Source organism: Rhea americana, unplaced genomic scaffold (genome assembly GCF_003343005.1).
Source record: "Rhea americana isolate MKP2758 unplaced genomic scaffold, rheAme1 scaffold_403, whole genome shotgun sequence".
In the NCBI taxonomy this organism is placed as follows: domain Eukaryota; kingdom Metazoa; phylum Chordata; class Aves; order Rheiformes; family Rheidae; genus Rhea; species Rhea americana.
The window spans coordinates 260,338-275,069 of NW_028186539.1; the positions used below are offsets into that span (position 1 = coordinate 260,338).

Below are 14,732 nucleotides of genomic sequence, written 5' to 3' on the forward strand. Positions count from 1 at the left end.
TGCATTGGGGCTGGGCTGAAATGAATGCCTCATCCAGGAGTGCTGTTTTCCTGGGGGATGCATCTCCAGGCCATGCAGCTGGGAAAAGATGTCTGTTACACTAGTGGTGTCTCCCTGATGAGCACCCAGTGGGTACGAACGGAGAGATAAAGTTGTGGGAACTGTGCATACCCTGGAGGATGCAATGTCGCAGGGCTAGTCTCCACCCAAGCTCACACAGGGACTTCTGTTCAGCCAAATGTCGAACTTCCAATAAGGAACATGAAAAGACAACCTCAATCCCTGTGGGTTAGATGTAGCTGGAACAGCTGAGCTGGAGTCACCTCTGCTGCTGGGGAGAGTGCTCAGCCCCCAGCCTGGCACCTGTAATACCCTAATGCGCTCAGCTTTGGGGCTTTTTCTCCACTGAGGCATATGGAAAGTTGGATTTCTTTTTTAAGCAGATTTAATTGAACATCCTTCCTCTCTGACCTTTGCTCAGCCTTGTTGGGATGTCCTTGAAACCAGGCCCATCATGGCTGCTTTTCACGATGGGTCAGACTGGCCACTGATGCTATGGGCTCACTGCCACTTGRGTCTAAAATGTGGCTCAGATGCAATCTAGATTTCCTGCATCACTGCAGGTCCATTTGATGGCACATGAAAGACCCTTATCTCATGCACTGAGGATTTTTTACCTGGCAGAGCACAAAGCAGTGGGCTTCCTGAACTACCTCAGTGCCCTGGTAGGGCTGTAATATTATATGGAGAGTTGCCCAGTTCTTGGGAGTGCACAGGCATGATTGGCCCAGCCAGGTGATGGAGGTGCAGGTGATTTCCACCAGCCTACAGAAAATTATGGCTCACTGTACCCTAGTGAAACTCAGGATTTGGATCACAGCATATGTATCAAAGCACAGGGGGCTCTGGTGGGCTCTAGTCCAAGCTCCTACTCCAAGCAGGGTTAATGTCACAGCTGGAGCAAGTTGCTCAGGGCCTTGTCCTGGTGGGTTTTGCATATCTCTAGGGAGGGAGGATTCACCACCTCTCTGGGTACCTGGCATTGGTGGGGTGGTCCCAGCAGGCTACCTACTGCCTGGCTTCAGAAGATTCCTCAGGGAAAAGGAGAGAGATCTCCTACCAGCTCTGGACGGCTGGGCACAGGGACACGTTCCTCAGAGTCTAGCAACTGTAATCCTCATCACTCTCATTTATGCCCACAGTATTCCCAGCCCCAGGAAGTGACTCTGGAATATGCCTGGTTTGCTGTCCCATGGCAACAGCCTTTCGCAGCGCTGAAGTAATACAGTTCATGTCACTTGAGGTCAACTCATTACAATCCCCCACTTCCCCACCACCCTCTGGCCAATCCAACCTGCTCCCAGCTCTGCTTTGTCTTGTCCCATAGCTTTATAGGGACCCCAGGCCCTTCCAACCATTACAGTGTGGGAAGAGATTCAGAAAAGCAAGCAGCCTAGGGCTGAGAAGACCAGGGGGTTCAGCTGGCTACCTTGGGAAGGGATGAGAGCCCTCCTTCAGCAGCACATGGAGAAGGGCTGCTGGAGAAGGTGTCTGGGGTATAAGCATTTGTATGGGATTTCTGAAGGGGTAGGGAAGGAGGAGCAGGGTGAGGCATCCTCTTTTGGTAAAGCAAAATACTGAAAGTGAGGAGGCAGAAACAGGTGAAGGTCAGCCAAGAAAACATAAGGAACGTGACGAACAACATCCCTTTCAGCAGGAGGCAACAGAAAAACAAGCAGTTAGCCCATGCCCACATATAAGTGCTTCTGTATGAGCATATCAAGAACTGGCTGACTTGAACTTCCCTCAAACCCCTTATTGGTCCCCTTTTGTAGGAGAGAGACAGGTCAGCAGGGTACATGGGTAAGCATAGGCATGGCTGCAATGCAGCTCAGACAAGGCCCAAGGAAGAGTGCTGAGCAGCTCACCTGGCTCTGTCTCACATCTTGTCTGTGGCCCAGCAGCCTGCTCCATGGTTACAGTCATGCCTTGGCAGAGCTGGCTAGGAGCCTAAGCATGCAAACCCTGGTGGGGGCAGAGTCTGCAGAAACTGCTCTGCTCCTAGGACCCTCATAATCCCTGGACCCCAGCACACAAAACACTTATCGTGGTAATAAAATATTTCTTGCTGTAGTTAGGAAAAATGACTCTAGGTTGAATGATGGATTCCTCAGTTTTTTTTTTTCCAGGTGAGTTTTCATTTCAAGATTAAACCCCCAAAGCCATGCCTTTGTCAGAATGGCCTTGCTCTTTTCCCCTCTGGACCAACACAAAAAATTGACCGTAAGTCAGAGGTGGTTCATCTCACAGCAGTTTGGCTTATACATGAAGCAGGTTTTCTGTCTAGTTCTGGACCCTCATCCACAAAGTCCTGAATGATCYGTCACCAGATGGATCCATAACCATTCTTCTTACTCAGGGCTCTACAATGGACACAGTCCCCAAACTCAAAATGGGTGCCAAAACCAGCACCTGTGTAGAAGAGAGAACTATTCCCTGAGACCTGTGACTACTCTACCTACTCTTCAGCTCCTCCAAAGACTTCATACTTCCACCTGATCTTCTGCAGTGAGCTACAAGTCCTCCCTACCTTGCTCCTTGGGTAGTGTTCAGGATGAATACTGCTGGCTTCTTGCACATGCCTGGTGTAATGTTCTTTTGGTTCTGGTGGGCCTCCAAGAACTATCACAGTATAAATAATACAAGAAAGAGCCACTCTGATAGAAGTTCTCAGAAGTCTATGGTTCTGATCCAAGTGTTTGATATGTGTTGGTTCTTTGACTTTTTTTGCACTGGAAATTAGTGGTGGTGATGGAGATCCATAACTGCCTTATTTGATGTTCTCATGAATAAACTGGGAAACAAAGCTGTGAGGAAACTGCTAACAGAAGATGCAAAACCCTAAGGAAATCCATCCTTGGAGAGTGGTTACTGCTGTCAGAGCAGATGTAAATAATGTGAGGCTGTCTGTCCTGGACTCAGTGCTATATACACTTCCACTAACAGTCTGACTGATGAAGAAGTGCATGTTTCTTAATTTGCTGGTGGCACCAAGCTGCAATGGGCTGCAGTCACCTGGAAGGACAGGACAAGGATTCAGAATGACCCTGAGAAACTGTCTAAAATGATGAGATCAACTCTAGCAGGAACATGCTCAAGATACTACATTTAGGCACAGGCTAATCCACCTCACAGAAACAGTGCCAGGGACAAAATCCTGTGAAACCAGCCTCCAGAAGAAAGTTAGGGGAGAGAGAGTTAAAGGACTGAAACTGTGACACTGTAGTGTCATTAGTGTAAAAGACAAACAGATGGCAGCCCTGTACAACACACCGGATCTGTTGTGTGCAGCCTAAGCACCCCTTCTCAGATGTGTCACTTGCTATAGGTACTTACCTTTTCTACCAGAGTCTGTATAACACTGAAAAGATCATGACAATAGCATATGTCAGCAGATATAACTTTATTTATTATGGTATCATTTCTTATGCATTTTAAATAGCCAAAGAGCTCACAAGCCTAACAGTGTCATGTTTACATTTCCCCAGAGTAATGAGTACCAGAAACATCTATGTAATAAGGTGTACCTCTGCAATAAGATGTAGTACCTTGTCCCCTGCTTTCAGGTCATCTAAAACTGCAACAGGGAATACTTGGTTTAAGGATGGGAAAAGGATAAGAGGAAGAAAGTCCATCAGCAGTTACCAAACAAGCTTTGTGTGGGTTTCGTGACGCTTAGTAGTAAGGGAAATGAAAGGAAGAAGGAATGGACTTCATTATTCTGTCAAGCACAATCGCTAGCCCAGAGGGACCGGGATTCACTGCCAAAGAGGTTCAGTTCTTCCAGGTGGCTTTCTTGCAAGGGGAGGTTTTGCCAGAATATGTTCTGATTCCACACAGCTAAGTAAAGCCATGCAGGGGTCCCTAAGAGCCACTCAGTGGGGAGCAGCATTTTCAGTCTGCTTTGGAGGATCATTTGGGTTTGGTTGACTCCAAAAATTGGGTAAGAGTTTTCCCTCCTTGGGCACTGGGTCGCTGTAGTTACCCTCAATGAGCAGCAGTATGAGGAGGTGGAAAGTTATGCCCCTTGGGCTCTTTGCTGTTTCTCACACATAGGATGGGTAGGAACAGGTCCAGGGGCTCATGAGGGCAAGTTTAGCCCTCTTTTGGGGTTGGTGTGCACTGGACCCTGTTAGCTTCAGAGCTCAGCCTCATTCCATGGGCCTGCAGCTCAGGCCCCTGCCACTTGGTGAACAGTGGCACCTCCTCCATGGCCCTGGCGGCCCTCATCGTGGGGTGGAGTGGATGGTCCACTCAGGCAGCAAGGAGCCGCCACATTTGCACTCCAGTCAACACTCAGCGGCAGCCACATGCCYGGACCCTGGGGGAAGCTGGCAGTTCAGCTGGTAGTCACCCTTGGCTGGGGACAGCACCCTGGGGGCCAGTGCCTGGGGCCCAAGGTCAGGGCAGTGCACCCGCGTGGTGCCAGGCACTGTGGATCAGCCCAAGAGCCCCACACCAGGCCTCGCTGACAGGGCTGCTGGTGCCCAGGCTGGGCCTGTGGTGCCAGGGGCTTCTGGGACATGTGGAGTCAGGMGGGTCCTGGTGTACACGGGGCCAAGGGGGTTCCCGGGCCAGGCAGGGCTGCGGAGGGGGGCTGAGGTATGTGTGGGGCGCGGGGGTACGTGGGACCGAGGAACGAAARCCCTCGGAGCCCCGGCGGGCTGCAACTGAGCGCGGGCCCCGGCGGAACTGCGCCCCCYACAGCCGCGGCCCCGCCCACCTTCTCCGCCAATCGGCGGCAGCCGCGGCCATCCCGCCCCATCGGCGCGCGGCCCCGGCGCGCGGTGGTGACGTCAGGAGGCGGGCGTGGCGCCACGGGTCGGGCCGGAGCGGGCTGAGGTGAGTGTGGGGCTTGGCCCGTGTCTGGAGTCACTCCCGCTCCGCCTGCGCCTCGGCTCGGCCCGGCCCGGCCCGGCGGCGGCCGTGGCCGTTCCCGTTCTCGTTCCTCTCCTCGTTCCTTACGCTCCGCTCCCCTCCTCTCCCGGGGCGTTGGCGGCCTTGCCCGGGGAGCCGCAGCCCTCGCTTGCCCTCGGGGCGCGGGCGGCGGCACAGGCACCGTGGGCCCCGACGCCTCGGCTCTGGCGCTGCCCGAGGCGTGGCGAGGCGAGAGCGGCTCGGACGCCCGGCGGCTGCCGTCGGGCATTGTACGGGCCCGGAGCCGAGTCTCGGGCCAGTGCAGTCCTGCTGCGGGGTTGCTTCTTGGAGGCAATGGTGGAAAAGTGGTCTAGATGTGGATGAGCTGCGGGACGATCCACGTTTTGGAACTTGCGATTTATCCTTCCCATTCCTCTAGTCACAGGCTTTAGCACAGCTTCATGAAGGGCCACATCAACCCCAAGTCCACAAATGTGTCCTTGGAAGCTTACAAAAGACCACAGGGGGCTACACTGCTGTCCAATTAGTTGGGCAAGTTTTATTTGAAGCAATGAGGTGTACATTTGCGATTTGCTAGTAAGATTAAAGGCAAGGCTTTCAGAAAGTTCTCCACATAGTGCTGTTTTGGCATAGGTATAATTTGAAGATTAGCATGTGAGCATTTCTTGTATTTTCTTAGTGTCAAGAGAACTTAACACTGAAATACAGAAAGTTTTCAACTTTCTGCATGGGCATTCTGTGGTGATACGGAATTCTACAGCTTCAAGTTTTGTGAATTAAGAGACAGTGAAAGGCCTGCTAGGCCTCACGTTAATCCCTCAGATGACTGATGCCCCTTATCCACAGGGACACCCCTGTGTGGCTTATCGAACCATTAAGGGCCTGATTTTTCCAAGATGTGATGGATCCTTCTGAATCACCAGGAACTGAGGTGTTGCTTTGCTGAACAGCAACATGTAATGTGCCAGTTATCTAAGGAAAGAAGTGGGTAGATATTGGGGCATAAAACTAATGTTCCTTCTCGCCAGTTATAAATGTAGCTAAAGCATGCTGTCATTTCCTAATGATTTGGGTACCTGCAGAGCAAATGATTTCTGGCTTTGAGGGGCTTGTAATGCTTCATTTCTTTAATACATTTGTTTCTTCTTCCCCCAAACACTTGGTAGTGTTCCACAGGACCATTTCTGCCTGTACTGGTAGGGAGTTGAGGAGTTAGGGCTTAGCCAATTCTGGCTGCTGTACACAGCTCTGGGATTCTGTAGACTTGACTGCCATGCTAAGACTCTTATGTGTATAAATGTACAAGGAAGAGCCGTTATTGGCATAATTGTTAGCTGAAGCCTGGTCTCAAGTGAAGTTATTAGCAATAGCAGATTAATATAGTCTTTTTTAGGTCAGCATTTGATCTTTTTTACTGTTTACTTTTGAAACATTTTACAAGAGTGCTTCTCTATATGTGGAATTACTCTGTAAAATCTTGCTTTTGAATGATGTTATTCCACTTCTGTGTTAACCTAACATGCTTTAAGAGTTAGGTAAGAAAGGGTGAGAACTGTCCATGTGAGTTTTTTTTTTCAGAACTAGCAATAGTACTTTATTTATTGTCACAATACCTGGATCTAATTGAACATCCAAGTATGAAGTAGCCCTCAGTGAAATTCAAATGTTGGTTAAGCTTTCTATGAAACTGGTCTTTATTTCTGCTGCTTGTACCCTAATACAGGCATGTTTATATACGACTGGTGTACTTGAGTTTGCAGTACTGCCAGGAGGTATTACAAAAGAAGTTTCTGTGTTGGTGTTTTGTTTTAAATTTGTATCTGAACAGTAGATTCACTAAAATCTTGCTTTCTTTCCAGATTGAATGTAGTCTAAACTTCTTGATGTCCCTGTAAATTACTTCTTTTCCACTTGTAATTCTTCTGATGGAAGACAAACTGGCCCTCCCTTTCTGCTGTTTGCGCTGATATTGAGTAGAGAAGGGGTGAATGAGTGAAGATACGTTTGGCAATGGTAAGATATATGATTACATTTTGAGGCTAACAGCTTTTCCATAATCTTCTGTGAATGCTCAGGCACCATATTGATGGAGTCTGAGCCAAAAAGTAGACACTTAAAACTGCTAGGCTATTTGCCAGAACGCGTGTAGGCAGTTTTTCCCTCTCCTAGCCAGTCATCTTGTTATAATCAGCACATAAAGACTTGCTGAAGTGCAGCTGGTTTGATTCTGTTAGAATACAGTGTGATGAACAAAAGACCTCTGTTTGCTGTAGTCTGGAATAGAGGGTACAAATTCTGCTTCCTCATTGGTAGGTAGATGCGTTTCCATATGGAAAAACAGAAGCACTGCTTGGTACCTGAAGATGCAAAAGAAAGCAAAGCTGGGCATTCAGATCTTGAGTCAGGATGTAAGAAAACATCAAAGCCCACCTTAATTTCTCAGGGCTTGAAGCATGGATATATTGTTAACTAAAAGCTGTTCCAGATAAATAATGCCTTTCTTTCTGGAGGGAATGCAGTACTGTTAAAATGCATCTTAAAACAAGCGTGCGCCTGTCTTAGTCTTCCTTGCCTCCAGCACCGTAACTGAGAGACAACTCTGTTAGCTGGAATCTCAGGTGTGAGCTGACTTACGCCGTCCAGTTCAAAGCCTGATACAGTTTGTTCTCTGTGCTAAGCTGRTCCATTCTTGTACTAGACTAGTTAGGAGCTTCTGTGTTCTCTGGACTGTGCAGCAGCTTAGTGTACTCTGATAGCAAATGAATCTTGGGCAGCCTTCTCAGCTGCATGTAACCAAGTTTGGAAATGGTCTCCTTTGCTTTTTGGAACCATCACCATCATCTGCCTGATGAGTTAGAGTTAGAACTATGGGTTCTATGAGTTAGAACACAGGATAGTTAGGAACTGGACTGAAGTACCATTTAAGGTGTTGGAGGATTTATTCCACATCTAGTCCTAATTGGTATTTTAATTACAGTTCTGGAAGTTGAAGAAGTCAAACTGAATCAAATTAATGACTGGTACAGAGATCAAGTTTCGAAAATACCTGGATGGACAGGAATGATCTGCATTATGATTGATGTAAATGAGTGAAGCGTTCCAAAAATAAGCCAAAGGGAGAGCTAGCAGAGTGAAGCACRTAGATATGTGGATATAGAAGAATAATATGAGCTATTATACTGCGGGAATAACTGGTCAGGCAATTATAGTAACAACATGATTGGAGAGAACAGATATTTGCYGATTGTGGTGATTTATTGTTTCTGTTCTGTTTTGTTTATTTTTTGAAGGTTCAGATGTGGGAATTGCCCTGGGTGTGGTTGCTGCTGATGCTGCCCTGGGAAAATGCCTTGATAGGGAATTAACAGCGTTCAGTGATGGGCTGTGGGACAAGCAAAGTGCTTCCTGAACCCCCCAAAGATGTGCACCTAGATCTGGTTAAAAAAGTAGAACCTTACACAGGTCACAATGACATATACAAACATTTCATCAAGGATGATTGTGGGGCTGTCATCAAAGCTGGCTCTCCCTCACCTCCACATCATACTAACCCATATCCTGGAAACAACCTGCCTACCCACATGGACCAGCCTGAGCCCCGCAGGAACAAGGTGGCTAAATACCGTGCTAAATTTGACCCCAGAGTGACAGCAAAATATGACATTAAAGCCCTGATTGGAAGAGGAAGTTTTAGCCGTGTTGTGCGGGTGGAACACAAAGCTACCAAGCAGCCCTATGCGATCAAGATGATAGAAACCAAATATCGGGAGGGGAGAGAAGTGTGCGAGTCAGAGCTTAGTGTGCTGCGACGGGTCCGGCATACCAATATCATCCAGTTGATTGAGGTGTTTGAGACCCAGGATCGTGTATACATGGTGATGGAATTGGCTACTGGAGGGGAACTATTTGATCGAATTATTGCTAAAGGCTCTTTCACTGAGAGAGATGCAACACGTGTGCTGCAGATGGTATTGGATGGTGTCAAATACTTACATACACTGGGTATAACGCACCGGGACTTAAAACCAGAGAATCTGCTGTATTACCATCCCGGAACAGATTCAAAAATCATGATTACAGACTTTGGACTGGCAAGTGCTCGGAAAAAGGGAGACGACTGCCTGATGAAAACCACTTGTGGGACCCCGGAGTATATAGCTCCTGAGATCCTGGTCAGGAAGCCCTACACTAATTCTGTGGACATGTGGGCTCTGGGTGTGATCTCATACATCCTCCTCAGTGGCACTATGCCCTTTGAAGATGACAACCGCACCCGTTTATATCGGCAAATCCTGAAAGGAAAATACAGTTATTCAGGGGAGGTGAGTGTGGCAGGGGTTAAAGTAAGGGCGAGTCAAACAAGAAGCTCTCTATACATGGGTCTGTGTGATGACAAGAAGCTGGCTGTCATGTGCAGAATAGTAACGTAAGTGTCAAAGAGCCTGGTCTCTAAAATCCTGTCCTGTGTTCTTTATGGTTTACAAAACTTCTTTCAGTGCAGATTAATGAAATCCTTTTAAAAATGTGTAAGGAGAGAAGAGCTCACTTCTGGTAAAACGGAACAGGAGGGACTAATAGAATTTAGGATGCTGGTGGATTTTTCATTTTGGAAACCTGAGCTGTGTTAGACTGCTGTTTGATGTTTTATGGTTGAAGCTCATGCCAGAGGGAGTGTTTGAAATGTAGTGTGCACATACCTAACTTGATTTTAGATATAAATGCAAGTGTAGTCTGAAAAATACCTTTGCTGAAAGATATGTTTATAGCGTACAAAAAGGCACTTGCTTTTTAGGTCCTGATGCAACGTTTTTGTACTTCATCTGCATTGTCCCTTGAACTTAAGTTTGTGCCAAAATTGAGGAGAAGAGTAATGGTTCTCTTAGGTAACTATGGGAAAGAGGACCTTAGGGGATGTTTTTTAGGCAGGAGGTGGGTGCCTCCACACTACCTGGAGTCCCATCACTCCACAAGAGTASACATGTGGCTGAGTGCCAGGCTTCTGGTTATGTTGAGAAATCTGGGTTATGAGCCAGCTTTTCTAGCACTGTTGCTCAGTACAGACATAACCTCGGTTTAGGAGTCACACTTACAGAAAGTGTAAAAATCCAAATTTGCCAGTTGGGTTTCTGCCTATGTCCAGTACTGGAAATATTAAAAAATTAAGATTTTATAGCTTACAATGATGAAGGAGGAAAGTGTTTAGCTTCATGAACATCATTACTCTGTGAGATGGAGCCCATTGGGAAAGTGTGAATGTGTGACTGTTCCTGATGCAGAGGATTCTGAAATGACAGTAAAGTAAATGTCAGGAAAAACAGAACACACTCAAGTTTCGGTATTTTTAACCGTGACAGGTATGTTGGCATTTCAGTAATGGATGAGGGGAGTTTAACATGTTTAGTTTTTAAACATATTAAGTGCCTTTAGGATTGCGTTCTAAAAAAAAATCACTTTCTGAAGGATTTTCAAAGGCATCAATAAGCATTTTATTCTTTCAAGTTGTCAGGGCAGCTTGTGTTAATAGTTGGAATTTCCAAATTAAATGAATATTGGTGTTTGCATTGGAGGCTGCCAAGGAGAGCCCAGATTTAACAACTTGGTGAAAGATGTTTTTTTTTTCCTTTGAGGAGTACTCAGAAATTCTCCTGGTACATCAAGAAACACGGACGTGAGGGGTCATAAAAGCCAAATGTTGACACTTTTTGGACTAAGTGTGTTACTTCCTTTAGAGATAGTAATACTTGTTTAGTTTTTTACTGAAAGTATTCTATCAGCTGCTTCTTGGAACTCCAAGTTTCAACTGATTTTGGCAGACTTTTTCTTTTGTGAACTTGCCATACTAATATGAATTGTTAACCAGTTGCAGGGTTCTAAGAAAACAATCAGGTTATCATAATGCAGAAGTAGATTAAATATCAACAGCACATAAGATCCACACTGAAGTGTAGTTTCCTAGTTACCTTATAACCAGTAGTAGTAGATAGATAAGAAAGCATGTAAGAAATGAGCCGATACAGTGATTTTTCTCATGTAAAAAGGTCAGTTCATTCCAAAGTTTGTTGCCTAGCAGAACTCATTCAAGTGCATGTGTCTTGTAATTTCTTGTTCAACCAGTAGACAGGTCTGTTTTTACTCAGCCTGGATCTTGGCCTCTAGATTTTAGACTGTTCTGGATTGCTTGTCCAAACTCAGGTTTGGTCCTTTTCAGCTCACTCTACTGTGTTTTTCTTGGCCATTCATTTTCTTCTCTTCTTGAAGTCCTTTTACTTGGAATTGTTTTTTTATTTCAGTTTGAAAGTTATTCCTTTCTTGCCCCATGAGTTTTTAAATCTCAAGTCTCTGATATTCAGAATTGAAGGAATGTTGGTAGCTGCAAGTGGCATCTTGATTATCCTGCTGAACAGTTGCAGGTGGACCAACAGTGTCTTAATTTTGGCAGAGTAGCACATCTTGCCTTTCTAAATCTAAATGCRTTTTTCTAAGTTTAGATTTCTTTCCCTCTGGCCCCAATGTATGAGGGCATGAGGTTGCTATTCCTGCAAATGGCGCTTTTCCTATGTCTTAATAGTGTTTCAAGTTCCTTTTCTTCCTCACACATTCCCTGCATTGATTCCATTAATTCTTTGTCAGCCATGTGCCTTGAGATGTCTGAAGGTCAGTGAGACAGTTTACTTATTATCTGTGAATTTGTTTTTTCCATTGTGGGGAGCCCATTTTTTTTCTTAGCCTATCTAACACTGTGGCAGAGAGTTTCACAGTTTATTTCAAAAAAAAATATAAAAACCCTTCTTTTAAGTTTTGTCAAGCTTTATCTGTCTGTGGTCATTTCGCTAGTATTTTTCTATGTAACGTTTCATTAGCCCCTTTTACTTGAGAAACTCATGAGTAACTGTTCCCTGTTCACATGTAAGTTATGATGTTACCTATTATTCAGATCAAGCTGTGATTAGAGCCCCACGGAGAAGGTATTTCATAGCTGTGATCTCTGCTGCTACCCTTCTCTAGTTCACTTCTTACTTTTGAGGTGGGGGTGATTATTCACACTGTTCAATGTATGTGAGCATCTTGACTTTGTGCAGTGGTATAGAAAATTCTCTGACTAGTTTACTACTTGTTCTCTAAGGATTTCTGATGCTGTATTTGTTTCTTTGATACCTCTGAGCATTAGGCTGGTGATTTAGAGAGTGGCCTATTGTGACTCCTGGACATTTCCTGAATGTAAATAGTTAATTTTGCCTGTCGCAGTATATGTATCATCTGGCTTTATTTCATCTATTCTCTACAACCCTGTAGTGCAGATATTTTGACTAAGTTAAATAGCACGATATCCAGGACAGATTATTTCCCTTACTGTGAAATGAGATAATTCCAGTGTCCTAGAAGCAAACTTTGGGATACAGCCTTGACACCTAATAAATTATTCTAATGATACTGAGCTACTTGTGTTTAAAAATAAAATAAAATAAAATAAAGCTATCTGAGATACAATACAAGAAGAAGTGAGAGACCACATGATAAATTGACTGATGTGGACAAGTATGTGTGGACAAATATGAAGTGGTGCCTGTGGCAGAAAAGGCCTCCATATTTTCCATAGATGATGGTGGGCCCTGAAATACTGCTTGCTCTTCAGAAGGGACAGTTTGAGGCTAAACATTTCTAAACATCAGCTTGATACTAATGATCAAAAGCCAACTGATATTAGGAATTAGTGCTACTATTTCAGGAGTCCTTGCTGTGCCACGTCCATCATGGATCTGCACATTGGATATTGAGTGCAATTTTGTTCCTCCTGAGAATAACACAGAACTGAAAAAGATGAAGAATGGCATCATGAATAATCAAAGATGTGGGCTGTCTTCCATGTGAAGAGCGAGAGGACAGACCAAGGCACTTCATCCAAAAAATAAATATTTATAGGAAGGAATATGGCAGAGCTCAACACTGTCATAAGCAAAATAGGGAGGGTGAGTAGAGAGCAACTGTTTCAAGCGTTCAGGCAGAGTTCAAAGGGTTGTCCTTGGTGGCATGGAGTCTAGTGGGAGGCCTGTGGCTAGTGGAGTTCCCCAGGGCTCAGTGCTGGGTCCCATCCCGATCAACTTATTCATCAGTGACCTAGATGAGGGAACAGAGTGCTTCCTCAGCAAGTTTGCTAATGATACCAAGCTGGGAGGAGTGGCTGATACACCTGAGGGCTGTGCTGCCATCCAGAGAGACCTGGACAGGCTGGAGAGTTGGGCGGAGAGGAACCTCCTGAGGTTCAACAAGGGCAAGTGCAGAGTTCTGCACGTAGGGAGGAATAAGCCTCGGCACCAGTACAAGGTGGGGGCTGACCTTCTGGAGAGCAGCTCTGCAGAGAAGGACCTGGGAATGCTGGTGGATGACAAATTGACTATGAGCCAGCAATGTGCCCTTGTGGCCAGGAAGGCCAATGGTCTCCTTGGGTGCATTAGGAAGAGTGTTGCCAGCAGGTCGAGGGAGGTGATTTTGGCCCTCTTCTCAGCCCTGGTGAGGCCTCATCTCGAGTACTGTGACCAGCTCTGGGCTCCYCAGTACAGGAGAGACATGGAGCTACTAGAGAGAGTCCAGYGTAGGACTACAAAGATGATCATCTGCTGGAGCATCTACCCTCTGAGGAACGGCTGCAAGAGCTGGGCCTGTTTAGCCTGGGGAAGAGAAGCCTGAGGGGGGATCTTATCAATGTGTGCAAGTACCTGAAGGGAGGGTGTCAAGGTTGATTAGGACAAACTCTTTTCAGTTGCCCCATGTGACAGGACAAGAGGCAATGGGCAGAAATTAAAGCACAGGAAGTTCCGCCTGAACGTGAGGAGGAATTCCTTCACTGTGAGAGTGACAGAGCAGTGGAAGAGGTTGCCCAGAGAGGTTGTGGAGTCTCCTTCTCTGGAGATATTCAAAGCCCGCCTGGATGCAACCCTGCCTAACATGCTCTGTGTGACCCTGCTTGAGCAKGGAGGTTGGACTAGATGATCTCCAGAGGTCCCTTCCAACCTTACTGCTTCTATGATTCTGTGATTCTCTGGAGTAATTTAATTTGATGCTCTTTAGTCCTCTTGTCAGAGCTGAATTMTTTTGAAAAATCTTATGAATTAATTGTGACTAGAGCTACTGTATTCCTGTAGGTTGCATAAGCAAAGGTAGCACTTGTACAGCAGAGAAAGCATTGAATTGTATGTATTTTGACAGTGCCTGTATTGAAACCTGAAGCATTTTGCTTGTTGACCACTAGAAATAACATATTTTAGGAGGATATTCTCGGTACTATTTGTGATATGAGTGGTAGTTTTGGAAAGCTGTAGATAGTTTCCTCTTTGGAATGAAATAGGTATCAGCCAATAGCCTTTATTTTTTTGCCCAGCTGCTTTCTATTCTTCCAGAGCCAGTAATAATGGGTGCTTTAATTTATCAATTTAACTAAACATATGTCCCTGTATTGCAGACGTATTTGACTGTAACCGCATATTGGCAGAGATACAGTAACAGGCTGCCCAGTTTGTGAATAAATTCCAGGTGGAAGCAAAATGAGCCAGAGATTCAGAGATGTCTGGCACGTTTCCCACACCTTGCCAACTTTCTTTAAGTATTCTTTTCTGGGCTTAAATATCAGAAATTTGGAACAATTTTGCAGAAAATTTCTGCTGTTTTTAATGTTACATTGGAAGAAGTGGGAAGATGTCAGAAGTGAGCCTGTTGATAAATTTGTCAGATTCACAGGGAAATGCAGGAGCTGTAACTAATGGTTTATTTGGAGTAAGACTGGGCAGGACACTTGGCTG

The 14,732-nt window shown here is 45.6% G+C and overlaps 1 protein-coding gene across 1 annotated transcript in view; it reads left to right on the forward strand.

Annotated features, from left to right (window-relative positions):
* The first annotated feature begins 4,858 nt into the window (after nucleotides 1–4,858).
* The window catches only part of PSKH1 (protein serine kinase H1), a 55,173-nt gene continuing 45,299 nt past the window's right edge, over nucleotides 4,859–14,732 (forward strand). The window contains exons 1-3 of the mRNA XM_085314440.1: nucleotides 4,859–4,902; nucleotides 6,798–6,951; nucleotides 8,229–9,260. Of these exons, the coding sequence (XP_085170566.1) occupies nucleotides 8,316–9,260 (945 nt within the window). The 5' untranslated portion in view covers nucleotides 4,859–4,902; nucleotides 6,798–6,951; nucleotides 8,229–8,315. The remainder of the gene's footprint in view (nucleotides 4,903–6,797; nucleotides 6,952–8,228; nucleotides 9,261–14,732) is intronic.